The 27,519-nt window shown below is 46.5% G+C and overlaps 1 protein-coding gene across 1 annotated transcript in view; it reads left to right on the top strand.

The window, feature by feature from the left end:
- Positions 1–612: 612 nt before the first annotated feature.
- Positions 613–27,519, top strand: part of LOC119396058 (dual serine/threonine and tyrosine protein kinase) — a 42,749-nt gene continuing 15,842 nt past the window's right edge. Inside the window, exons 1-6 of the mRNA XM_049416894.1 lie at positions 613–705; positions 18,633–18,928; positions 22,884–23,077; positions 24,461–24,589; positions 25,160–25,360; positions 26,405–26,569. Of these exons, the coding sequence (XP_049272851.1) occupies positions 692–705; positions 18,633–18,928; positions 22,884–23,077; positions 24,461–24,589; positions 25,160–25,360; positions 26,405–26,569 (999 nt within the window). The 5' untranslated portion in view covers positions 613–691. The remainder of the gene's footprint in view (positions 706–18,632; positions 18,929–22,883; positions 23,078–24,460; positions 24,590–25,159; positions 25,361–26,404; positions 26,570–27,519) is intronic.

The raw sequence follows: 27,519 nt of genomic DNA, 5'->3' as shown, positions 1-27,519 counted from the left end.
TGCATATTTACTGATTCAAAGTTCCCTGTCGAAGGCTAGAGCAGCCTTCATCTCAAGCCAAGAGACAAGAGAGGAAATTTCGAGGCCTATGCCCCTTCACAACTCTTCGCACGATCGTCATTGTACTCAACGCATGAGGCGGAAAAAAAAAAAAAAACACGTGCGAATGAATCGCTGTTACACCTGCCAAGAAACTCAAAGCTTTTTTTTTTTAAGACTCGCCGTACGCTTTTCAAGAGTCTTTCCGAGCTCTGTACGCATACTCGGAGCTTAAATGTGTGTATCCCGCTTCAACATTCGAGACAAGTGGCGGTCTTTCATTTTGGCTGATCGAACCACTTGAGACGTCGCGGCTTGCTTGACGCTATACGCATTCCGATCAGCACACCAACTTACGTCTTAAATTACCTTAAGACGTCACCTCACTTTCCTTTCGTTCATTTCTTCTGTTCTTTTTCTTTTTTGAAACAATTGTTTCGAGCTCGTGCGTCTCAGTCAATGCCCGTCAACATCGAGGTGCCCTTTAGACGAACCCTCCCAGTTTCGCCATGCTCTCATACGTGATCAGGCAGTTCTCGTAAACAGCAGCTAGGCTGTAGAGGTGTATAAAAATCGGAATGATATAGTCCCGACCGTCAAAGAAGCAAAGTAAGGTGTTGCAGAGCGGTGCGAGAGGAACGCGGCACGCCCCATGGGTTTCTGGAGGTGAGACGTTCAGTTTCTGCCACGAATAAGTTCGCATACTCGCGGACAACTTCTCTTGGCAACAAAAGGAAGGCTACAGAGCCGGACAACGCGTGTGCTACCGCTGAAGAATATAGTCCCACAATTGCGTCCGTGTTTTCTGCGTGAGAATACAAAACAACATTGCTTTATGTCCTACGGGACCCTCTTTGAAAAGAGGGTCAGCGCGCACCAAGGAGATGTTTATATTTAATTTACTTTATGCAGTTTCATTTCGCGTTTTTGCGCGTGTGAAAACGTCGCACCTTTTACATGCACCTCACTATAACCTCACAGTCAAAATCATTTGGTCAAAATGACGTCTTCATCTTCAGGTGAGCTCTCGTCACCCTCCATCCAGCTTTTCCGACGACTCGCCGAAGGAGCTTGTGACGAATTTCAGTAAGAAATTGCTGTCTAAGACTGTGACGGCTGCTCGAATAATCAAACGGCCGTCACAGAAGATACGGAAGGTTCACAAACCAAAAAAAAAAAAAGCCGGCAGATCCCACGCATTGTGGGAATCGACGTAATGCGAAGCAGCCAGCAAAGAGCTGCATACATCGTCTTGTATGTCATTGAGGAAAATGCGTGTCATGGTTTTCATGTTAACTCCTATTATTTATGTTCGTCACATAGTAACGTCGCGCAATACCAACTTAGGGGTAGATCAAGCTAGCGAAATGGCCGCCAGCGCACCATGAGCGTGGCACGTAAGTCATGCTGTACATGACATGTGTGTCATGACTTTCATGTTAACTCGTGTTATTTATGTTCGTCACACAGTCACGTCGCAAGATACCAATTTTGGTGTATATCAAGCTAGCGAAACGGCCGCCAGCGCCCCAAGAGCGTGGCACGCAAGTCATGCTGTACATGACATGCGTATCATGATTTTCATGTTAACTCGTGTTATTTATGTTTGTCACACAGTCACCTCGCGCAATACCAATTCCGGGGTAGATCAAGCTAGAGAAACGGCCGCCATCGCACCATGAGCGTGGCACGTAAGTCATGCTGTACATGACATGCGTGTCATGATTTTCATGTTAACTCGTGTTTTTATGTTCGTCACACAGCCGCGTCGCGCAATACCAATTTCGGGGTAGATCAAGCTAGCAAAACGGCCGCCAGCGCCCCATGAGCGTGGCACGTAAGTCATGCTGTACATGACATGCGTACATGACATGTTCGTTACACAGTCACGTCGCAAGATACCAATTTTGGTGTATATCAAGCTAGAGAAACGGCCGCCAACGCACCACGAGCGTGTCATGTAAATCATGCTGTACATGACATGCGTGTCATGATTTTCGTGTTATGACTTGTCATTTATGTTCGTCATACAGTCATGTTACGCCATACCAATTTTGGTGTACATTCGATTAACCAGGCGACCAGGAGAGCACAAAGTCGTAGGCGGCTAGATAGATAGATAGATAGATAGATAGATAGATAGATAGATAGATAGATAGATAGATAGATAGATAGATAGATAGATAGATAGATAGATAGATAGATAGATAGATAGATAGATAGATAGATAGATAGATAGATAGATAGATAGATAGATAGATAGATAGATAGATAGATAGATAGATAGATAGATAGATAGATAGATAGATAGATAGATAGATAGATAGATACGCTCAAAGTCGCAGAAGTTCGCTAAGAATGCTTCGCATTTAAAACTAAATTCGAAACGCGCACCCGACCGGACTACTTCGCGGAAGTACATGTGCAATAGCTCTGCCCCCGCAGCCTTTCCTTCATTGCCAAGAAAAATTGTCCGCGAGGATAGCCGATATTTCCTGCGCCCACAAAGCAGGCAGATGAGGTTGTGAAGGCACGGCGAATTGTGGCCAATTGTGGCGTTACTTGTACATGTACTATATTCTTACACTAGCGACAGTTTCGTTTGTAACCGCCGCGGTGGTACAGCGGTTACGGTGCACTGCGTGCCGACTTCAAGGTTATAAAGGCCAGTGTATGCTATAAAGGCCAGTGTAACTACAGATTTAGGTACACGTTAAAGAACCCCAGGTGATCGAAATTTGCGGAAACCTCCACTACGACGTGCCTCATTATCATACCGTTATTTAGGCGCGTAAAACGCAAGCAGTTATTATTTATTAGCTTCGTTTGCCCTCACCCGCCACGGTGGTCTAGTGGTTATGGTGCTCGACTGCTGACCCGAAGGTCGTGGGATCGAATCCCGGCCGCAGCGGCTGCATTTTCGACGGAGGCGAAAATGCTTGAGGCCCGTGCACTGATCTCCCCCAGATCAGTGGGCCCGTGTACTTAGATTTAGGTGTTCGTTAAAGAACCCCAGGTGGTCGAAGTCTGCGGAGCCCTCCACTACGGCGTCCCTCGTAATCATGTCGTGGTTTTGGGACGTTAAACGCCAGAAATTATGTGATGGATACAAACACTCAGGCTCCCATACGAGACCCCCGTAGGTCTATATGATATTATTGTATTGGATTTTAAACAGCGCTAGCCAGGCCCGTAGCCAGGGGGGGGGGGAGGGAAGCCTAGGCGCTCTGCCCCCCCCCCCTCCCGAAATTTTGGTGAAGTAGGAGTTTTTACCAAAATTAAATAATGAAAATAGGTGTTTTTCTTAAATAGTCAAGGTTTTCAACAAGTGCCCCCCCCCCCCCCCAGCTATTATGGACTCATTAAAGTAGCTTATTTTTCGGTGGCGATGTCATCTGCCGCTGCCGCCGCCTGTGCTCATCGCAGCTATCGCTCATAATGATTAAAAAAAAAAAACGTGTTCGCGCCGGCATAGAGCCTGGGCACTCTGCAGCGTGGGAGTCAACTGTCCTCCAACTAAGACACGTGCGCCAGTGCTTGTAGGTCTCTCTGGACAATGACGCTCTATAGAGGAGTCCCATCGCGCAAGGAGTCGCGCGTGTAGATGCGTAGTTTCCCATGTTCCGTCGCATTTTGCGCCGTATCGCAGCAGCTGTCACGCGTGCGAATTGCATAACAGGTGGGCGCTTTAAAGGAACCCACGAATGGATACGCCACATTCATCATAAGCAGCAGGAGCACATAGACAGAGGACTTTTATCGAGCAAGTAGTCACGCGATGTAGCTACACGTAATGCAGGCGTTGCGTATAGTTTTGCGCTGCAGGTGTCATGCCGCGTGAACTGCGTAACGCTGGAGCGCAATAAAGCTGGTCGCCCATATACACAAAGGGCTGTGTCACAATTAATCCAAGAGTAGTTATCAGCGACCTGGCCCTGGCTTATGGTCCGGCTAACGCGGGCCATTTTGTAGCATCGACAGCCGGGCACAGATCACCGCGGTTTTCGTATGTCGCTACGTTGCTGTGGTGAAGTTTGGAATTCGTGTTTACGAACAACAAAGCGCCGTAGTGTCACACGGCATGGCATTCATTGTGTAGTTTTTCTTTATCACAAAGGACAGTTGATTGTTTTTAGATAAACGTACACATGCGCCTTAAAGTTTAAACCATGCAATGTCTTCCATGCTCAGTACTTGCAGCAAGCGTTGCCGAACGGTTTTATACGCACTCTGAGGATACCGCTACTTCATCCAACTACGTGACCGTGCTGGGTATATCGAGCTGGCCTGGCGGTTTTCTTCTTATTTCCTTTTTTCGCTAGGCTTGCACTCTTCTGCTGCGTCAGCCGCAGAGGGCTGTTGTTTATTTGCTAGTTTACGTGTTTGTGCTCCCCTGGTTCTTTACGAAAGAAAGAAAAAAAGAAGCAGGCGTGGTAATCTGACGAGAGGATCGTATGCGCCTCACTTCTTCGGTGAAGCTCCGATGTCACGCACTAGTGACCCTCAGCAGCGTATAGTTGTAGGGAGGACCGGCTACGGCTGACCTCAGCTTGACGGGTCCCCTGTTTCAGGACCTGACAGCTCAGCTCAAAACAGAGCGGGGGGTACAAGTAAAGGAGGCGCCGCCGCCACTAGATATATAGATAGGGCGCGATGCATCCATGCTGGGAGTTTTGACACGTGATCCTCGCGATGTCCGTATCGCCCGTTCGCCAGGCGTGAAACAGTAACCCACTTGTTGATCTGTTTGTCGTCGCCTCGAGTCGTGTGCAGGAACACAACGTGGCGTAGAGAGGAGGAGGGAAAGAGTTTGTATAGGATAGCTATAAGCTCTCCTCCTCTCTCAAAATGGCCTTGCTTATTCTTCGCGTTTGCAACAAATGCGACTCGCAGGAGGTCACTGATTTTGCTCGTCCAGCGTATACAGGCAGGGGTATACCAACCTTGGCGCGGGTTAGATTAGCAAGAAGCAGCAGATACACGCATGCACTCCTTCAGATAACGTGTCTTTTTGTGCTGTTCAGTCAACGTTGAAGACAGTTTTTTTTTTTTTCTTTTTTGTTAAAGCAGTTGGGTTCCATAGCGTACGTAAGTTCATAAGAAGGATGAACTTGCTTCTGGTTAGAATGAAAAGCACCGACAAACAACTCATAATAATAATAATAATAATAATCGTTGGGATTGTACGCCCCAAAACCACGATATGACTATGAGGCATGCCGCGGTGGAGCGCTCCGGGAATTTATGCCCTCTGGCGTTCTTTAACGTGCACCAAAATCTAAGCACGCGGGCCTCATGCATTTCACCTCCATCGAAATGCGACCGCCGCGGCCGGGACTCGTACCCGCGACCTACGGGTCAGCAGTCAAGTTAACATAACCACAGACCACAACGGCGGGTCGCTGACAAATAACGGGGCTCAATCAGTGTGCTTGATTGGGTTGGTTAGTGCATTGTAGGCAAACAACTGCTTCTGCAGCGAACAATATGGCGCGATGCAGGTAACCAGTATACGAACCGCTGCACAGAATAGACCCGACGTGTAGCTTTTATATGCCACAAATACTAACCAGGCAAGATGAAACGTGCATTCGCCGGCTCACTCGACGTTGCCTATACGAAATACTTCAAGCACAAGATCAGGCAGTCGGAGTCGCCCACGTGCACGACATGTAATACTCGGGAAGACTTAAAACACGTACTCTGCGACTGTTCCAGTTACGACGCAGGACGACAGATTCTGAAGGCAGCACTTCATTTGCAACTCGGCTTGGAGCTGCGGAAACTTCTCGGCCCGTGGCAAGACAGCGGTTGTGCGACGCGCAACGCAAAAGCGCTGTTGGCGCTTTTGAGGAACACTCCAATTAAAGAAAGTTTGTGAATGACTCTTTTGTGTATGTACGTTTGTGACTGCACGTACTATTTGTGTGTATATGTGATCATTGTATATACCATAGTCATCACCCGACACCTAGCTGGAGTAGCAAGCCAGGCGATAAACCAGGCTAACATCTCTAGGAATTTCATTAAAGATTATTATCTCTCTCTGAAAAGAAATCTGCCAGGTGTATTCTACTTTTAGTTTGTGGCTTGTTTTCCTTTTTGTTATTCGTTGTGTTTGTTCTCCTGTTTGTTAGTTGTTATTTTTCTCGTGTGTTTCTATTTTTACTGTTTGTTTTTTTAGTACACCCATAACATAAAGTTGGCATTACATGTATGAGGTATAGGGGGAAACAGGATAACATACGTGCATGAGAATAAGGGGTCTGGTTTATTCATCAACGGAGTCATTTTTACAGTCGGTAAACGCGCATGCCATTGTTAATACACAGGGAGCGGTAAACTTAGGAGATGTCTGGGGCATTCCTACATGCAAAATATAAGAAAAAAATAAACTACATCAAGCACTGGTTGTGGTACAATTCAAAAATTAAGAGCTAGAAACAGTGCAGAGAAAGAAAACAAGCAAATACAAGGCTGTTTAGTAAAAAAGTGGGATAGGAATTTTACGCACCAGGTAACAAATATTTAAAATAGAAATAATAGAACGAGTAGCATTGCTGCAGTCACAAAAGTCAGCTCTTAAAGGTAGGAGATTTGTTGCAGGAATTAAAGTTCCAGCAGGGCCCTCATGCAGATACACGCTCTGTGCACGTGAAGGATGACTTGATGGAATGTGAAATTTATTTCTAAAGTTTGATGCCCGTATAATTAAAGAAGCTACGTATGACTAGATGCTCCGTTTTGTAAAACTGCATTATTCATAGCAAACACTGAACGAGTGCTTTTTTTTTTTTTTTTTTTTGTCGTTCAGATTATCTTTTCTTAAACACGGCTCGTCGACCCTCTACCGCTGTTGGAGAAGGGTCATATGTGCGGCGTCTATTTCACAGCAGCTTCGCATTATTCTTTGAAGTAACTCTATTTTTCAAACTCCTCTGTCCTAATGTGTGGATAAGGCACGCAGCGGCTATACGAAGAACACACTTGTTTTTACAGCGAAAGCTGTTGTGAGATCACAACAACAGCTGATTTTGGCGCCGTAGTTGTCCGCAGCCGCAGCCGGTGTCCGTAACCGCTATTGCACGAAATAACAAAAAATTAAATGAGAAAAAAAAAAATTTCCACGATTGGACGAGATTTCAACCCGGGCCCTCTACGTGGCGGTCGAGTATTCTACCACATAGCCACGCCGGTGCTTTAAACTCCTTCGAAAACAAAAGACGAGTGTCACATGGGGTACAGAACCCTTGGGTAATGGCCACTTGAGTGCATACCACTCAGGTGCGTGCCGCTTGGGCAGGAGCCGCCGAATATTCAAAGGGATACGCAAGTCGCGTACAGAATCCACACGACCAATAGGACTTCTTGGATGAGTTGGTGCTTAGATTGCTTAGGTATGCTTGACTGTGGCGCAAAATACATTTCGTTAAAAAAAAAAGGGGGGGGGAAGAGGAGAGGGAAAGTGAAGCGACACTTTTGGCGCTTCACTTTCTTCTCTCTCATCCGTGAAACTAAGCCAAAGCTTTCGATTGCGCTCGCAGCGTAATCCCTAAGCGTAATATGTAACCATGTGTATTTTGTGACTGTTCCCGTTACGACGCAGAACGACAGATTCTGAAGGCAGCAGTTCATTTGCAACGCGGCTTGAGCTTGCTGCGGCACCTTCTCGGCCCGTGGCAAGGCAGCGGTTCTGCGATGCGCAACGCAAAAGCGCTGTTGGTACTTTTGAGGACCACTCCCCTTAACGAAAGTTTGTGAACGACTCTTTTGTGTGTATGTACGTGTGTTTGTGACTGTACGTACTACTTGTGTGTATATGTGATCATTTTATGTACCATAGTCATCACCCGACACCTGGAGTAGCAAGCCAGGCGGTAAACCAGGCTAATATCTCCGGGAGTTTCATTAAAGATTATTGCCTCTCCATCTCTCTTGATGAGATAGCAAGATTTGTACTTCTTTGTGAGCAACTTTAGCTTATGCAGGCCATCAAAACTAAGCTGATGTTGCAAAAATGTAGTAGTCCAGTTTGTTCTGTGACAACCAAACCTCTTGGCGACCGCTCTCCAGAAATTCATTTCCATTCATGAAGAGACCTTGCCTTTTATACCAATCTCTCAATTCCGGCACAGCACAACATCATAAGAGACGCATGGAGGGAATGCGTTCTTTAGCATGCATACTCAGCTGAAATAGATGAAAGAAAAGGAGGCTACAACTGAAAGTGCCTACTGTGGACTGAGGGATGTCTAACACTGGCGTGAAGTCGCAAACCACGCAAATGCATTTAATTGTAATGATCTATTTCTTTACAAAACAGTTCCCACTTGCTGACAATAGATCATTACTGTTGTTTAGCGAAGCTCAGAGAAGAAAAAAGCCGTGTTACTGTATTTCCTTGTTGCTAGAGATGTCTTTTACGCAGTAGCCACCACGCTCTGGAAACACAATGTTTGACATTTTCTTCTTTTGTTCTAATAAAAATGATGCAACATGTTTTTTCATAATATCATTCTGCAGTCCTTTGAGAACATTTTGGGCGACTTTGAACAGAATTGAGATTGGGGTTTTTTTATTATAGATTTTATTATATATTTTATTATAGATAGAATCGAGGAGCACTTTTCTCTTTTTGGTGTTTCGAGCATGCAAATTTATTACTTTGAAAATTATTAGAGAAATACAAATGCAGAGGTTCATTATTCACATAAAGGCCTATTTATACTGCAAATATGAACACGCTAAGATGTTCACAGAAGTAGCCATAGCGTCCCAAACTTGACTGATTTTCAAAAACGCAGCGTTTCTCGTGAATTTTTAAAAATATATAATTTGCGTAGAATTCCATGAAATGTTAAGAGCTATTTCCTCTTTACTTCTACTTCCGCTAAAAAGAAAGATATTTGTAATATATAACTTCAGTAGCTGCCAGCATGGTTGCGAATTTACGAAAACGCACTCTTTGTAAAATGGTCGTCGTCAACCGGCGACACTTGCCGAATTTTCCTGTGTTGAAAAAATTTTTTATTTGAAAACGAACTGCAATTTCGTGCTGTGCAGTCATATGTGCGCAACATACAAAATTGTCAGGAAAATCGGAAACATCAAGTATACACCGTTTTTTTATCTTTCGTGGAATCGACCTTAGTGTGTGCTTAGCGAAAATGACAAGACTATAGCACCGCTTTTCAGACATTTGTCCCTACGAAATTCTGGTTACAAACGTTCCGTTTCTGGTTGTAGAAGTACAATGTTTTAAAACCACCGGCAGTCATGCTAGTGCATTTCATATAGCCCATTTTAATGTCGCGTATCTTTGAACCCACGTTAGTTTTGGTACAGTATCGTTATTTTTGTCGTAGTTACTACGTTTCCGGCTTCAATTTCGCAATTTCTACTTTTCTGGTTACTAAGTACGCCTGGACATGCACTACAATATGTCTACAAAGATTTCAAAGGCCTGGATATGACATTTTTTCTACAATAAAGTGTTTCGCGTAAAAAGAAGCACGTGCCATATCACACGATGGTGAGACAATGAGAGCTATAAAGGTCCGCATTCCACGAAATTTCACGCTGTCATCCACATATCGTCACGTGCTAACCATAGGTCGGCAAAAAATTAGGAGCTCACTCACGAGATATATTTTGCCCTTAGGGCTCACTCGGACTCAGACTCACCAAAATTTTCCTCAACCGGACTCACTCGGACTCAGCCTCACTAAATTTTTTCTCAATTGAACTCACTCGGGCAACTCACCAAAAATATTACTCAACCGGACTCAGTCAGGCTCAGACTCACGGCTCGATTTGAGTCTGAATGAGTCTGAGTGAGTTTGCCGACCTGTGGTACTAATACACTAGTCTTCTTTAATATACTGGCTTTTGAAAACGGTCTGTGAGAGGCAACGTAATTACTATTGCTGAAAGCGGTTCCTCGAGGATGCGGAAATTACTATCGCGAAACCGTAAAAGTCTAAACAAGTTGAACTATTCAAAAGTTTAGTTAAAAGTCATTCAAAGGTCCACTTGGCAAACTTGAAGTTTGCGAACAACTGGACCTTCGAAGGTCGCACGTGTCGACAGTGTAACGATTTCACATCACCCGTAAATTGGCACACGACATTTTGCCCACTTTACACGACCTAGCAGATACACAGTTTACATCATCTGAGACGCGAAGTCGCGAATTATTTAGTTTTGAGAATCGACGCGTCGTCTGTGAGTTTGCCGATTTCAGTCGATCTCGAAATTTGAGCGAGATTTAGGCACGGGCTGGTTGGTGCTGCACTGTAAGAGGTGCATAACGGCGCTTACCGAGAGGAGGGGACTGAACAAACGAGAAAGCCAAGCGCTGACATCTAACTCATCTTAACTTCTAAGAACATGCATCGAACCTGTGCACGAGACTGTAATAGACACCCCCAGCCAAAACACCACAGCCAACACATGCACCGAAACCAAGAACGTCGCAGAGTCCCTTATTCATTCACCTAAGACGACTCGAAGGCAAAAGCCATCTTGTTTTGCTTCTCAGTCGATGTACTGATCCTGTCCCGCCACCCTCAGAAAGCATAAAGCGTGGTTTTGCAATGCCTCCAGGATCGGAGGCACTTCACCTGGTCCCGCATTGCCTCCGTGATCGGCACACATTTAACCAAGCTACGACTCCATCCATGTTATGACGGCACCATGTGACGTTACGTCACGTGACGTCACGCAAAAATTTGTGACGTCATGATGACGTCATATGGTGACGTCATCACGTGATGATTTTTTGCATCACTCGTGCTGTGCCCTACGCCGTGGGAGCCGACGGTCAATTAGCGCGTTTTTTGAGGCATCTAAGGCTTTCGCCTTAAAAAACCAAGAAAACCTAACGAAACACGACCGCCATTATAGGACGCGGACTGGAGTGCATTTGAGATCTTAAGATGTTCTCTTTGCGTCTTAAGATGTTCCTTGGTCATTGTTTCTCTCCCCCAGTCTTTGCCTGCTTTGTAGCTATAATTTACAATCAAATTTGAGGCCCTTGAGCCAGAGCTCGTGCGATCGGAAGTTAACGGAATTCAGCTCTGCTTATAAATGCAAGAAAACTTCGTTCAAATCGATTGCGCCGTCTGACTAACGGAACCTTTCGTACTTCGCACAAAGAACTGTGCACTATGCCACGGATTTTAGCATGAGTGGAAGCAACACACCAACCGACTTTCGTTAGAATCGGCAGGTCCGAATACCGATTCTATATACAGGTGTGTGTGTGTGTGTGTGTGTGTGTGTGTGTGTGTGTGTGTGTGTGTGTGTGTGTGTGTGTGTGTGTGTGTGTGTGTGTGTGTGTGTGTGTGTGTGTGTGTGAGAGAGAGACAGAGAGAATGTGTGTGAATAACCACTATAGTATACAAAACCTTCTGAAGCCGCTGTGGTATACAGTGGTCACGGTGCTCGGCTGACTCGAAAGTCGCGGGTTAGATACCGGCCGCGGCGATCGCATTTGGATGAAGGCGAAATGCTATAGAGGTCTGTGTACTTAGATTCATGTATGCGCACGCTAAAAAACGCCAGGTGGTCGAAATATCCGGAGCCCTCCGCTATACAGCGTTCCTTAAAAATCACATCGTGGTTTCGGCGAGTAAAACCCAAGAAATTAGAGGATCAAGAAAATTTCGGATGCACTGCAAATGAAGAAATGCTATCAATACGACGACAACGCCCTCATTATAATTTTTTTAGTAGCAATGCCCGTGTAGTTGTGCGTCAGTAGGGTTACATATGACGCAGATATTTTACGAACGACGTCAGTGTCTGGAACAATATAATGAACTGCGTCGACTGGGGCCGCTTTCAAAATTTCAGCGCTGATGGCACGCAGGCGCCGTATGAATGTTAATGTTCCTCGAAGGAACGATCAATTTCTTTGCATAATAGGGATTTCGCACGTCATTCGCTGATACAGAAGCGGTAACTGAATGCCTTAGCATTCGCCGTCACTAACCTCTGCCCTAAAAGTAACCACATTAAACAATACCGATGACGTATTTGCGTTATACCGCCTTAACCGAAGTCGTTGTTCATAGGCGTGCGCAGGGTTCCCCATCAGGGGGGGGGGGGGGCGAACGTTCATGGCAGCGCCCCCCCCTACTAAGTCAATGTACGAGGGAGATTTTGCGCCCCCCCCCCTAGGTGACTAAGGGGGCGGCCGCCCCCCCCACCCCCCCCCCCTTGTGAGCACGCCTATGTCGTTGTTAAACTATGCTTCACACTTCGTAGAAAGTCTTCCTTTACATTGAATATTTGGACAATGAGCTGGAGTTTCAACTTCTTTACGATGTAATAAGTATACACCTGTCCCAGTGTATCGCACTCACAGCTTTGTCGAAGCCAGCGAAAGCACTTCAGAATATCCAGCACACACAAATACAAACTTAAGCCAGTGACATTCCTGCATATGAACGTGACATGGCATAGCCAGAAATTTTTTCGAAGGAGGTTGAGACCCCTTTATATAGTTTCGTGTGTGTGTTTGTATGTGTGCGCGCCCATACAAAATGTAAAAAAAAATTCGGGGTGTTGAACTAGGCTTGGCAGTAATGAAATTTCTTTAATTCAAATTTGCTTTTCGCTGTAATGAGTAATCCAATGAATCATTTCAAGCGAGTAATTTCAAGAACATTACTGATTACTTTCCTAATTGCTTTTGACTAAACATATTTCCACATTTCTTGTGTATTAAAAAAAGATACAAAAGAAAGTGAAAAAAAAAAAACTAACAAAGGCAAGTGAATCTGAGCTGCAGCACCATCCGCCACGGTGGTCTAGTGGTTATGGTGCTCGACTGCTGACCAGAAGGTCGCGGGATCGAATCCCGGCCGCGGCGGCCGCATTTTCGATGGAGGCGAAACTGCTTGAAGCCCGTGTGCTTAGATTTAGGTGCGCGTTAAAGAACCCCAGGTGGTCGAAATTTCTGGAGCCCTCCACTACGGCGTCCCTCAGAATCATATCGTGGTTTTGGGACGTTAAACAGCAACAATTATTATTTTTATTATTGAGTACAGTATCTCAAATGTGGGAAAGAGGCAGGTTTCCAGAAAAACAGCTTAGCATGCGAACTCGAAGCCATGAATAACGTTGCTTTTGCTAACTTTTGCTAAAGTAATTTCAAATTAATTTCATTACTCTTCGAAAGTAATAGTCGTTTCATGTCATTACTTTCGACCAGCTGTAATTTGTAATGTAATTTAATTAGTTTTTTAGGAACAGTTCTGCCATCTCTATTTTGAACCCCCGGCGAGATCATCTGCTGAATGTTCACCTTCGATTGATATTTTCAGCTTTATCACGTTACATTTCATTCGTGTACGCCAGTGCATTTGACGTATATTCTCTGTACGCTCCCGGCGAAATAACATCAACAATAGTACTAACAAAGTCGCGCTCCTAATTTCGCAAGCGGCCGTCGTGTACGTATAGCGGGCTGCGTTTAAGGCAATTATCGCCGTGCACGTGCGTGGGTGCTTCGGAGAACTTACAACTTGCAAACAGTATAATAGAAAGCGACGGTAAAAAAAAAAAGTATGGCCTATATAATGTTCCGCGCTATCCGTGTACTCCTCATCACTCATAAGTACCGGCAAATTGAAACCCATGTCGCATTCGGCGCTTCCATTTTCCCTGTGATACATGGGTGAGTCGCATAGCTAACCATGTATAATCTGTTTACTGTATGCGTGACGGGTTGCTGTTATGTACATGCTGATTGGTGGTTCACCCTAACTATACTTAGCCTAGTCCGGCGCGCGCGTTGTTAAACAGCAACCTTCCAAAGGTGCTGTGATCAACAGTAATCGAACAAGCCAATTGCATTTTTTTTCTCGTAATTAGTAGTATTCAGCCCCCCCCCCCCTAACCCGAATAGCGAAGGGAACTACGTGACGTCAGTAGGATACGCACAATGGCGTAGCCAGGAGGGGGAGAGGTTCACCCCCCCCCCCCCCGAAAATTTTCAATTTTACATGTACCTATATGCACATATACAAACACACGCACGAACATACATAAAGAATGTTTGAACCCCCCCCCCCCCCGTTCTCCCGAAAAATTTCTGGCTACGCCACTGGATACACATTGTGGGAAACCGAAATGATTGAAAACGCAGGCTCCCCAGGTTCGAGTTCCTCAGGACTCCAATAAAGTTCTTGTCATGTCATGCATGGATGTGGAACGCAAGCAAAGCAGTTCCTCTGGTGACCACTTATAGATCACTGTGTCTCTGCTACCTTGTCAGCATATCGCTTCTTCAAATGTTTATACGGGCACTGAAGCGAGGTCCTGTAAGTCTCATTTGCACGACCTGATACGCTTATTAGCTGCATCGCTAATGCGGCATGGGCATCTATTCGAGGTTTCAAATAGACCTAGCTGGGCTCCTATGCTTGTCCGCCCATAATGCCCGCAGTCTGAACCATCGCCGCCCGTGATGACGCGTCATTTCCTATACGTACACACTGCAGTGTCGGTCGTTCGGACCCTCTATATAGTTCAGGCTTGCCGTATACATTCGCCACTGACAAACCCAAGTACATATTTGGGGAATCCTTGAATAGCGCCTTTGAGTAAATGCCGGGAGGGCAGCTCGTGGTGTATATATGATGTCAGTGAAGCTGCATGGGGCTATAGGGTATCGCGTATTTTTCGTGTCCGTCAACAACAAAAAGAAAAGAAAAAAGAAACGTACGTGCCACACAAAATGAGTAAGACTCCATCACTCACCACCGGTTCGCTAAATACGAAGAAGGGAACACACGGGCGGCAGTTGCCAATTAAGATCGTGCACGAAACGCTAAGCACGCGCATGCGCCGAGCCAGACAAGACGCCGCATGTTGCTAAGCGATGAATGCGGCAAGTACCGTATACAGCTCAAATAGAAATCTTCAACGGAGCATGCGCAAAATTCAAAAGCAACTTTCTGGAAAGATATTTCGGATTTAGTTGCAGGGTGTGTGATCAGCTGTGGTTCGGAATTTGCTGCCCATATCCACCTTCACAGAGTAGGATGGCTCACGATTTTATAGCAAACAGTTTTTCGGTAATTGACCTCGCGGCGAGTCATCGCATGACCTCCGGGCAGCGTGCGCTTTCTCAGTGCGTGCCAAGCGATCTCGGAGGCCATGGTCACCGAAATTCAGCAACAACTTCCGTCGAGACACCTGAGGATGGGGGATAAGTCAAATAACGTTTTAGGATACCGAGGCTTGTTTCTGAGAAGAAGAAGAAGAAGAAAAAAGAAATCCTGCCAGTGCTTCATTTTTTATTTATTTATTACTGAAAGAATCAGCGCATCTCATACACACTGCAAATGTTTTCTCGCGCCATTCAACGGACTAAGTATGCGTCCCCCGATAAAGGCTTATGCAGAGTACAAGAGGAGTAAATTAACTCAATCTGGCAAAATACAGCTGTAAGTTTCGCCATCAGTTTACTCTTCCAAGGAACAATGGAAGGAGTTCCGTGGTTACGCCATTTGCTGTCGGAGTAATGACAGCACAACGGGAGTAAGCTTACTCTCCAACAGGACAAAAAAGTGGAGCTATATATGTGATCAATTTACTCCCGCAGAAAGTAATGGACGGAGCTCCGCAGTTACATTAGGCTGTTTTAGAATACGGCACACAAAGATAGCGTTCGTTGGGTATGTGCTCTATTTCCGTCTCTTCACGTGAACACGCAAGAGATATAGCGTACGACGCATGCGCTTTGGCGACGAACGCTATACGCATCGCTTTGCGTACCCTTTGAGAGTTTAGAATGCCCTATAATACCCTAATAGGAAGTTTTAGAGTAGGGTACTCAAAGCTTTGAGTTAGCGTTTGTCGCCGCTGCGCATATCTTCTTGCGTGACCCCCGTTAAGTGACGAAAATAGCGTCCGTACCCAAGGAACGCTATCTTTGCGTACGCTATTCTAAAACTGCCTATTATTTGAGTGAATGCCGGGCGCCAGAATGAGTCCGCTGAACGTTCCTATGTGATCGCTCACAAAGGCGACAAAACGCGTAGAAAAAACGAAAGGCAACGCGTCGTGTCGATAACGCGCAGCATAGTTCGGCGTGTACGCAGATGGCCCCGAGCGGCCGCAAACCCAGCCAGCGATCGACCATTCTACGTCGCGAGTCCGCAAACGACGCTGCGACAATCGACGGCCGGCCGTGACTCGACCCTGAGTCGCCCTAGCGGAATGCGCGAGTGTTGCGAGACGCACCGGAGCCTCGCTAGAGCGAGAGTCTTTAGAACTCAAGCCACTAAAGCTCCTCGCGCCCTTTCCCTCGCAGCTGCGGCTGCGCGCCAGCGCATTGTCCACGCGGCCCAGCACGCTAACACACGAACACCCGCGAACACAAGTGGTCGCTGTTCTTTTCAAGGGCGAAACGTCGCGAACAGCTGTACGTGGCTACAACCACGGCTCGCGCGCGCTTCTATGACGTAGTATGCGTCGTGCGGGTAGATGCACACGCGATAGGTAACCTTAAGGACCGGCAAGCGTACTTTGTGGTTGTTTCTTCTGAGAAAGAAAAGAAACACTAAAACGTTCTGAAGTTCCCCGGGAGGTGCAAGTGCGGGACGCTCGAGACGACAATGGCCGATGGGAACGTCGTGACGGATGAGGCGCAGTCGTATATAGCATATGCGTGTGTCCCCGACATGCTGTTTGCATTCTTCCTCCGTTCATGCCGCTGTGGCGAGCTTAACACACGCACGCACAGAGCCAGCTCCTTAAGGCCCGAACACACGTATGCGTTGCCGCGCATCAACGCGTGACTTTTTCTCGCGGCGTCGCGCCCTCTCGCTATCGAGAGGAAGGGCGCGTAGCCGCGCGCCCTCGCGCTCTATAGGGAGAGGGCGCGATGCCGCGTCAAAATGTCACGCGTTGACGCGCTGCAACGCGTACGTGTGTTCGGGCCTTTAGCGTGACGTGCGTTGGGCGCTTTGAAGGTGCAGCTCGCGGATTGCGCGTTGTTCGCCACCAAACGGAAAAGCGAGCACGGTGCGGTGAGCAATCATTACGCGTAAAGGCGGCTGATATCGGTGCCTTGTTACGTGTAGAACTTGGAAGAATAGCAGTGGCGGATACAGAAAGAGTGCCCGGGTCATTTCACATGCTGCCCATGCGTACCGCGTCCAGCCCTTTCCTGATAAAAATTTGTCAGTAACGGCAGCGCACATGCTGCTTAATTCCACTCGTGTCAGGCGGTGTCACGATAGCGTCCACAGCGCTGTATATGTTTCCCTGATGTCCCGGTGCAAGAATTGAGGTTATTTATTGAATGTGTGTCCGTTCTTTTCTTGTTTTTTTTTATCTATTCGTTTGTAAAAAGAAATGAATTTGTAAGGGAAGCCGGCACCACGAGAGGTACACTCTCTTATAACAACATACACTTCCGCATGGTGGTGGACATGCCAGAGGGACTGTGGAGGCTGCTGTATGCGCGCACGTACCGCAATGCGCTAAAAAAGCTCGTAACGTTTGTGCGGTCGCTCCGTCTTTAAAGTGCGATATGTTGTAGCTTCATTCAGACGCGGTTGCTTAGACAAAACAAGCGCCGCGTGACGCGTTTATATACTTGAAAGCGTGCCCATCAGGTCATGCGCCAGCGACCGTCGCCGAAATGCGCTGCGTCTCGCACCGCTTTGCGCGATCTCTTCTTGCTTGCCGAGCAAGTGTATTTAGCTAATCGGAGCTGTTTACCCAAACTACTACCCCTCGCGATTACTGCTTACTGCCAACATCTCTTCAACGGCATTTGACGAAAGCGTACGTGGTATAAGTTACAAAAAAAAAAAAAAAGTTTTTCTCTATTCATCTGCATGGGTCGTGGATATCTTATACAGTATAATTCACTCCTAGCTGGTGTGAATACATTTGTTCATTGTTTCTAAGAAAACAGCCGTCGCTATGCGCTGTACGTTACAAAGAATAGCCTGCACTCTTTCTCCGAAGTAACATGCGGTGGTGCGCTGACTGGTCGCAACGCTTAGTGATAGGACTACGGCCGTGGGACTACATACTGCCATATGCGCTAGTGTTCATGCATGAATTTATTAAACTACATGACTGCAAAGCGGGTCGTTTTGTGACACCACATGTTCCCTAAAACCACACACACACACACATCGAGCATCTTTCGGAGCCCATTGTGTACGGTAGCTGGCGGCCGTTGTCATTGATTGAACGTTTCTTTATTTCTCAATAAAGAAATAAAGAAATGTTATTTTCCCTTTTGTGATTCGTTTCCCCCACTCGTCTAATTACAGCCTGAACCAACTTGCGATGGGCCTCGTAGCGCTCGCTCCGCAAGCGAGCGGACAAATCCGGCTCGCGCGCATCCCCTGTTCGAGCTACTCGTCTGTGGAGAGTGCGTACGCCGGGAAGGGAGAGGCTTGAAAGTGCGTTAGAACAAAACGAAAACAATCCTGCCGCTGCGACCTTCAAAAGCTGGCGACAAGGAAGCGACTCTGTCTGTGAGCGCGCGCAAGCGCTTGAGTTACCAGCGGAGCGATCTCTGACGGATTCGGTTTCGTTTTTGTCTGTGCACGCAGGTCACGTGGGAGCCACCACGCCCATGACGTCGACTACGCTTCCTGCGTGACGTACGGGAAGTTAGGCTTATCGCTCAGCTGTGCGAGGAGGGGGCCGTGCGGCTCGAAAGTTTTTCTCGGCTGTCGTTCCCGACCACGAGTGCAAATGAAGAGATCCGGCCGTAGGAGGAAGATGTCGGCCAGTTTGCCCGGCGAGTTTGCCAAGTTCGCCAAGAACAGCAAATACCTGCGCCGGATATGGCGAGACACCAAGGCGTCGCTGGACGACATCGCCAAGTGCGGCTATTTCAGCGAAGGTGAGTAGCGTGGAGCAATGCAGCAGCGGTGGCTGTGTGTTTCGCTGCAGATGCTCACGTTTCCACTTCGATATTCCTTTCCACATCGCCCCATTTATCGTCGATCCTATTTGACAGTGTTAGTGCCTGTGTGCTGTCATACGGCGGGTATTTCCCGTTAGTAAAAGCAAGGAGCCGCGCTTTCTTTCCTTTCCTTTTTTTTTTTTTTTTTTCGTACAGCTTTTCCTTCGCGAGTTGCGCCTACGTTACTTCGCAGCCATCCAATCACCTGTTGCGCGCGATGCGCGTGCGTGCGGCGGAGCTCTCGCGCTGGCTGTGTTTATTTTTCGCCCTTTTCTTGCCTTTTATTTTCTACTTCTCGGCCGCACCTTCGCGCACTTGTTTCTGAAGGCGCCTTGCCGTGCTTTCTCGTCATAAACCGTTATCACGCGCGCCCGTTGACAGTTCCGCGCGCATTATTCCTCTTTTTTTTTTTATTCCCCTCCCTAGCATCTTTACAACCTCGGCTCTGTTTGGAAACAGAGGCGGGGCAAAGTCGTGTGCTTGTCCGAAGCACCCAAACACCTCGAGTAATAAATGTCACGAGTTTCCAGTGCGCGTTCGGTTGTGCGTGCGGCCTCCGAGCTAGCTCGCTCCGAGAAGTACTGGATGCGCGCGTAATGCGAAATGGATCTACCTAGGTGTTGGTTTATCTTAGAGATAACCTTAGGATCAGCCTTAACCCCCTTGCATGTCAAAGAATTTGAGCGTGCCTTCTCCGGTTTTGTTCGGTATGCACGAGTTCACGCACCGAAGTGGCGCTGTTTAAGTCACAACAATGCCATTAATCACAATTATCAGAAGCGAAAGCGATGACGGCGTTCATGTAGCCGTGCTCGAGCACTACAGCGTGTCGTTCGTTTCCTTTACATTTTGTGTGTGTGTGTGTGTGTGCCGCAAACTGTGACAGGCAGTTCCATGTCATTATTCTTTCGCTGTGTTGAGTTATCTCGCCAGTTCCGTGCAGTGCAGCGAACGCTGCGGCTCGTGTCGACCACTCAGTAGCGAGAACCGGCTGCGCGTTGTGATAAAGGAGGCAGGCTGATCCTTCCGCGAAGCTTGCCTTCATGTAGCGGTTGGTGATCCCCATGTCTTTTTTGTACCAATCGTGGATCGTTGGCCGACCGATGCCTCAGCGCATGCGCAGCAGTGGTTGGTTGGAACTGGTCAAGTTTGGTACCGGTTCCGAGCGTTCGGATGCGGATCTGGGCCTTGTTCGTCTAATCGACGGCGAAATCTCCCACCACAAGACGAGCGGGAGCAAATGAGCGCTCCTGCTGGTACAGCGATTAGATAGGCAAGAAAGGGCGGGGCGAACTCTGCCTTATCGTCTTCGTAACTACGCTCACTGCGGCCCAGCTCAGTACGTGCGTCACAGCTTGTAGGTTACAAGCTCGCTTTGACCTGGCATGGAAATGTCCGCATTATCTTGGGCAGCAATTTTCAAACAATTAGCTGCTATGAACGTCATTCACAGGGCTATTTCTTTCTCTCATTCGAGTTGTCCTGATGGTGCTTGGAACCCCCTGCTGTTACTCGTAGTCTACAGCTAGTAAAAAAAAAAAAATGTGATCTTGTGTGGTCAAAGTGAGGTTAACCGAAGTAGTCTTTCTGTTGTCAAAAGCACTGGATACAGGTTCTTCTTGCGTAGGCACTGCACACGGTGTAGGGTAAGGCCCTGTCACACGCTTTTAAGGTACTACAGATGTCTGCAGACCATGTGTTGAAAAACACTTCTTAGGGCAGTTCGACACTGTACCATAAGTTTCATTTGGTCATTATATGACTGGTTTGAGGTACAGAAGGTATGCATAGGACAATTAAGCACTGTAATGTTTGGCAGTGCACCTTGGAGTCTACAATTGTTGATTTATACATTCCGTGCAGAGCTCTCCATCTTTAGATGGAGCTTACACGTCAACACAGTCACGATGGCTCTCAACTTGGCATTTGGACCACGTCCTTGCTGATGCCGCGTGCGCCTAGCAGATGTTTTTGCATGCTGACATGCTTCGAAACTGACAACTTTCGTGCATTCTACGGAGCACAGCATTGCAAAATGTAATTAAATGACCCTTTATAACTTTGGAACCCAGAGTTGTGACAAGCAGTATCTTCCTTCAGATAAAGAGGGCAAGAAGTACTGAAGACTGATCGCCTGATTATGACAATGCGCATTTCCAGAACATGGAACGTTGGGCTAGGAGAACGACAGCACTAAATTCATTAACTTCAAGGGCAATTGAAATCATTCATGCAGCGTTGTATGCGTAATTTGCATTCCACCCGTACAGACAGCTGTCTCTAAACTTTGAATGGGCTTGGCATTTTAAAAGTCCGCACGAAGAAATGGAGATAATGCCCATGCACAAGCATTTAAAGGTTCGCATGTGGTCTGCTGTTTTTCCAAGGTGCACTGTGCAGATCTTGGCTTGGCTCTTTTTTATCCACACGTTCACTTCACCAAGACTGTTGCTTCATGTGCTTCACACCCTCAGTGCTTTTAAGGGAGGGACATAAACGACTAAGCATTATTAAAAAAATTTGCACACGTTTCGTGCCAAAAGATATCTTCTGGAGATTTCATTATGCTGTTACAGTTGGAAGGTTACATCTTTGCTTAGGTGTTAGCTTTTTCTTCTTAAGGGCATGGCTTGTTCTTGACAATACGCTTCTTTGTTCTAGAAGAATGTCGGGACTGGGGATTAGTGGTGCTAAAAAAGAAAACTGACGGTCTAGGTAAATGTCAATATTTTTCTGCCACAGCAGTTCAGCTTAAGTAGAGTATTAGGCTGGGGCTGCCATGTTTTTCTGCTGTTGAATCTTTATCACGGCTCTAAGTGACTTTTCTTTAAACTGAACAGCCCCTCATTTTCTGCTTGGTAATCATTTTCACATTAATGTTAACAATTACGATGGCTAACCGCTCACGCATGATGCGTTTCAACCTGAATAATAAGCATACTTCTACAGACTTCAGGTGCTTCCTATAGCCAACATTTATTTTTCAAAACACTGTGCGTAGTGTATTAAAACTTAACAGAAAGGGGTAACTTGCTTGTTAATGAGTAGTTGTTTTTACCTGTAACCTTGGTCATTTAGGCTTTCACATTTGTGAAAATTTTAAGCCTTCTATTTCTGCACTCATTATCTGGTATGTTTACTGTAATGTGAACGTGATAATGTACTCTGTCACAAAAATCAAGAAGTGAAATGACTGCATTTCTTTTTATTCAGCTTTCTTTCACCTTCTTTTCACCTGATACTTTACTAAATATTTCATGGTACCAAACGTTGCCGAATATTTCGGTATTCTTGTTGGGTATCGGGCAGTGCTGAAAGTGTCAGAAGTCGCACCACGGCTTGCAATTATAAGCGTACATTTCTGATCAATACCGTAAGATGTTGTTCTCATTAGCATCTTGTCATTGCCACTCTTTTATCTGCTCCCATTTTTCACTGTAGCCACATGGGCTTGCTGGTTAGACATATTTGTTTTATTTACACGCCTCTTTCACAATTATTTCGTGTAAGCTCTTGCATGTCTTTTATTTCTGAAATGGGGCATTACTGGAACGCATTGCCGACTAGTGTTGCCAGGAACCATTCTTGAAAATTGCTTTCTTTTTTTTAAGTTTTTTGTACTTTCTGATGGCTCAGCATAGAAAGCAGGGCCCAGTTAGTGCCTTTCTTAAAATACTTCTGAAACCCCTGCTGCGCCCTTTGTCGTGCCTTGGCCCTAGGTTAGCCAGCAGTATCTGTAGTTCCCTTACAAAGTGACTGGCAGCTGCCTCGTTGTTTGGTGGGCGGCGCTTGCCCTAAATATTGAGGTTACCGGCAATTGTACCAACTATGGCTGTTATTCAGCCTGGTCTCTGCGTGTTGTTGACGTCGCGTATCCCCATTTCATTTCTAGACCAGCTGGCCCAACTGCGTCTGAACGAGACCGACGACCAATTCATTGGACGTACGGTGATGCAGCCTGTCGCCTTGGTGGTTCTGGGCCACAGCTGCTGGGCCAAGGCGCGGGTGGTCAACGAGCTGTTCGGCCAGTCGGTCCTGCCGGTCACCTCACCGGTCGGGGACGAGAGCCAGCTGACCTGGAGGATGGTGAGCTTTTTTTTTTTGCGGGGGAGCTCACCACAATGGGGCTTTTAAAGGGACGCTAAAAGCAAATATTAAGTGTACATGGATTGTTGAAACAGCATTCCAGAAAACTCGTAGCGCTTGTTTTGTGCTAAGAAAATGCGTAGTTAGAAAGGAAATCGTGTTTTAGTGGTCGACATACCATTAGCACAATTCAAACCACCCACCTCCAAGAACAGGCATGTGACATAGCGTTTGCCATGCCTGCCGTTGACTGCCTGGGAGTTAGGCGCAGCAGAGCACAGCCCAACAAAAATGGGACTTTTGGACCAGCTGCATCATTATCAAGGGTAACGTTCGAGTTGCATCTTATTCGTCTTATGATGCAGTGAAATGTTCTTTATTACTATGGGTAACTTTAGTAATTGTGATTAATTGCACTGAGGGCCTATTAAGCCATCGGGCTTGTTCCAGAATGTCCCACCAGTGGTGCAAATCGTGTCTTACACTTACGTTAATTTCTCGATTACTATTGCACTTCTGTTCTCGCACATTGGCCTTTCACTCTGATATATGAAGTGTCATTTGCCTTTCATCATCATCAGCCTGTCTATGCCCACTGCAGGGCAAAGGCCTCTCCCATGTTCTGCCAATCAACCCGGTTATTTGCCTTTAGTGTCCCTTTAAAGGGCGAACTGGGACAAAAATTCTGAACTGCATAAAAAACCTGGCTTGAGATAGCACATATGAAAGAGCAGTTGGTGTAAGATTTCACATTTGAAATGCAAGTGGAAGTCTGAAATGCTGGAACAGAAGAAAGAAGTGTTGCCATTGCCGCTCACAGGAACACATGACTGAGCGAAGATTTAGAACATGTGACTTGCTTGACATGAGTTTGGAAATAAAGGGCACACCAGAACATCTCAATGGCTGCATGATAGGAGCTGTGCCATCGCGACAATCACCGGGTTCACATACATGTCTGTTCAGACACTGTTCAAAGGCTGCTCGCAAGAAAACTATGCCATTACCATCCCTGAGGTCTTGCCAATATTTTTTCATTTGTATATAGTAATGAATATAAGCCAGAGTGAAATTTCACAGTAGTAGTTGGCTTTTAACGAAACTCAGTGATGACCACGTATATAACTAAAACCTCCGTTGTACAAAAATGCGTTTACTATGCAGAAGTTTGCCTTGATTGTACCAATCCTTAAACCTACCGTTAAAGAACAGGCATTGCTTGGCATACTGTCTTGCAGGTTTTACAGTTGGGGAAAGTTCTGGTGACTGAAAAGAAGACGAGTGCATTGCATAAGGAAAGCTCTGATCAGTCAGACTGAATTGCTTTATTATTATTTTTTTTTAAAGTCGTGCCAATGCGTCGCTGTTTTGCAATCCCTGCAGGTTCGTTTCTCGGCGGGTAACCAGACGGAGATTAGCCTGGCCTTGCCCAATAGCTTGGAGCTGGTGGAGCACTTGGCTGCCTACGACCAGCCTTGGAGGACAATTCCACGGGCCGACCTCGAGGTCGAGGTACGTGATTGGAAGAAGCTGGATTACTTTTACTTCATAAATATTGCATGTCTCTTTGCCTATTGTGGGTCTTTTTATAAAAAAGTGAATTTTTGCACGGGTGGCTTGTGAGGACTGCCAAGACCACTTGTCTGTTTCATTCCAAAAGCAGTCGCCATGTGTCTTGAAACCAGCTTCAGAAGTGCGTCAAGTGTAGGTCTTCAACAGGCGATCAACCATGTAATGCACAAATGCAGTTTCACGTGATGAAAATTAGTGAAACGTGATTACATAATTAATGGCAAATATAACGAATGTATCCTCACATTAGACACAGCTTCTCTATATGATTCTTACTTGCGTGACTTGGATGTGGGAGGGAAAGCAGATTTCTTAAATTGGACTAGAGTTGGTGCTTGGGCTCGTTGTTGCCGCACTGTTTTAACAAAGAGCTGCAACATCACCTGCCGTACATGTCAATATCGCGCGTGTCCATCTTTACATTCGTACGTGGGATGTTTTGTGCTCGTAGTTTATGCTGTTGTCTTGTCCGTATGCAATGTGGCAATCGTTTTCTTACCTCTCTCCTAGGGTGAGGCGCGCAAAGATCCGGCCCTTAGTGCCGCTGCCTTGGAGATCCGCATGAAGCACGCGCTGCTTCGAGATGAGGTGCAGGTTGTGGCCACACCCTGCAACGACAGCCTCACCTTCGAACAGACTTATCGCCGGGCCACTGAAGGCTGCACTCCGCTGCTGTTGTACGCCTTTGCGGAGGAAGCCTTCACGGATAAGGTCAGCAGCGCATTTGGACCTTGACTTTAGAGGCTTATCTGTATGGTGAACCATGGAGGCACAGTGTCCAGAGAAGTAGTAGCAATGGGTAAACACAGTTAACAAGACCGAAGGGAACACTGGAGCCAACTGAAGCATACCGATGTGTATGGACTGCGGGTATACAGATACCGCCAAGAAATGGTATCTAGTTGACACTGGGCAAGTGTCTTTTTACAGTCTAAGGTTGCATGTATCATTTTGCTGATTTTGTGATGGCTTGAGCATAAAGATTAAGCAAGTGCAATCTGGACCCTGACGTGTCCCTCCATGTCTGTTTGATACAACTTTCAATGCGGAAATGTCACATGCCCCCATGAAATGAAAAACCTGGCGTCCACTGTCACCTAATGGCAAGAAAGCCCGCTTGACCAAATGGTGGCATCATCAGATGTCATGCGACACAGATGTCTAATTAGTATGGACATCGATATAGTCGTTACGCGACGTGCCGCGCTTTTGCATTCAGTGCATGTAAGAAGACTTCAGTGTCTCTGACTTTTCCTTTACCTCTTTCTTTCTCTCTTCTTGCAAACATCTATCTAGCATATCGAAGTCACCGTACACAACTCTCAACTACATGACTCTCTCAACAAAACCATTGGCTCAATATGTTCTCAAGTTTAGCACAAGGGCAGCATCCTATGGCAGATTCATTTTAATGCATATGTGTGCAATAATTGCCGGTTCCATGTTGATAGTCAAAAGAATTCCACGACCGTTCCTCCTTTTCTGAGTTCAACACCTAACAAGGTGAATATCATGTTTTGCCCATTGCCTGTGCTATGAAAAATTCAAAGCACATGTTGAAGGTAATTTTTGTGCATCACTGCTTCGGGTGGATACGCTCATCTGAATGCTGTCTTCTGCCCGGGCAGTGTCAGACGTTTGGTGTGTTTGCAAGATCATTTCCAAATTCAGTAATGTGCTTACATAACTAATTTTATAGTCCAAACTATGAATGTCCAACGTGGTGCAAGGTGTTTCTCCTTTCCTTGTGCACAGGAACTGGCCGACTTGTACGAGCTAAAGCGAATCGCTCCAAAGACACCGGTGCTTTTTATTCGGGCCAACATGCCAGCCACGTCGGAGCTAACTGAATCTGAGCAACATGCTCGCAGTCTGCGCAATGCCAGGCTTGCGGAGCAGGTCCAGCTGTGCACTGCCTATGTTCGATGGCGAAAACAGTGGCAGCGAAGACAAGCAGGTGTTGGAGACCCCCATGCAGACTGAGGTGAGAATGTGTTTCTTCCCTGTGTTCTGTTTTCCCTTTTCAAAAGTGGTTTTCAAGCTGCACACCCTGGGCTTCTATTTTGAACTGTTTTATATAAGTGTGCGTGTGGGCATGTGTACATGTACACAGGCTCGTGGGAAAGGCTGAGGGGTTTGGTTTTCCGACCTTGCGGGGTGGGAATATACAACGAACGCGCATGCAGAGAGAAACGATTGCAACACAGTTTCTGTGGTACAAATGTCAGCCACAGACCCTGTGACGAGCATAAGCAGTGAGCTCGAAGCCGCTTCACTGACCACCTAAAGGGCTGTACCTGAAGATGGACGAACCGGGCCCATCTATTCTTCTTTTTTTTTTTGTAGATTTGACCGCATTTGACTCCATCCAAGTTTCCCTGGGTGGAATGGGTCTCCGTTCTAGAGATCCACCTTTAGCTCTTGCTATTAGTAATGCTACACGACTCACTGTGGTAGGTCAGTGGCTAAGGTATCAAGCTCGTGGATGCGGGTTTAACTCCCAACCGTGGCCGCAGCATTTCGATGGGGGTGGGATAAAAGAGCGCCAGGGTCCTTAGATTTCAGTACACATTAGAGGACCCCAGGTGGCCTCAAGCAGTGCAGTACCCCCCCCAATACAAACGGCATGCCTTATTGTGGTTCTGGCACATAAACCCCAGAATATAATTAATTGCAATAACGTCTTTTAACCACTCTTACAGTTGACTTCTGTGATGCCTTACTTGCTGAAAGTAGTGACAGAGCCAGACACACTTCTGGTAGTGGAGATTGTTTGTTTAATTCAGCTGATGCTCGTGTAGATAGAACAGCTTGTGCAAATGGAGTGATAGGGGCGACAATGATCGCTCGTTATGCAAGAACAACAGTGC

Source organism: Rhipicephalus sanguineus, chromosome 6 (genome assembly GCF_013339695.2).
Source record: "Rhipicephalus sanguineus isolate Rsan-2018 chromosome 6, BIME_Rsan_1.4, whole genome shotgun sequence".
In the NCBI taxonomy this organism is placed as follows: Eukaryota; Metazoa; Arthropoda; class Arachnida; order Ixodida; family Ixodidae; genus Rhipicephalus; species Rhipicephalus sanguineus.
Note: the sequence above shows the minus strand (reverse complement) of the source record. Positions and strands in the feature narration are given on the sequence as shown.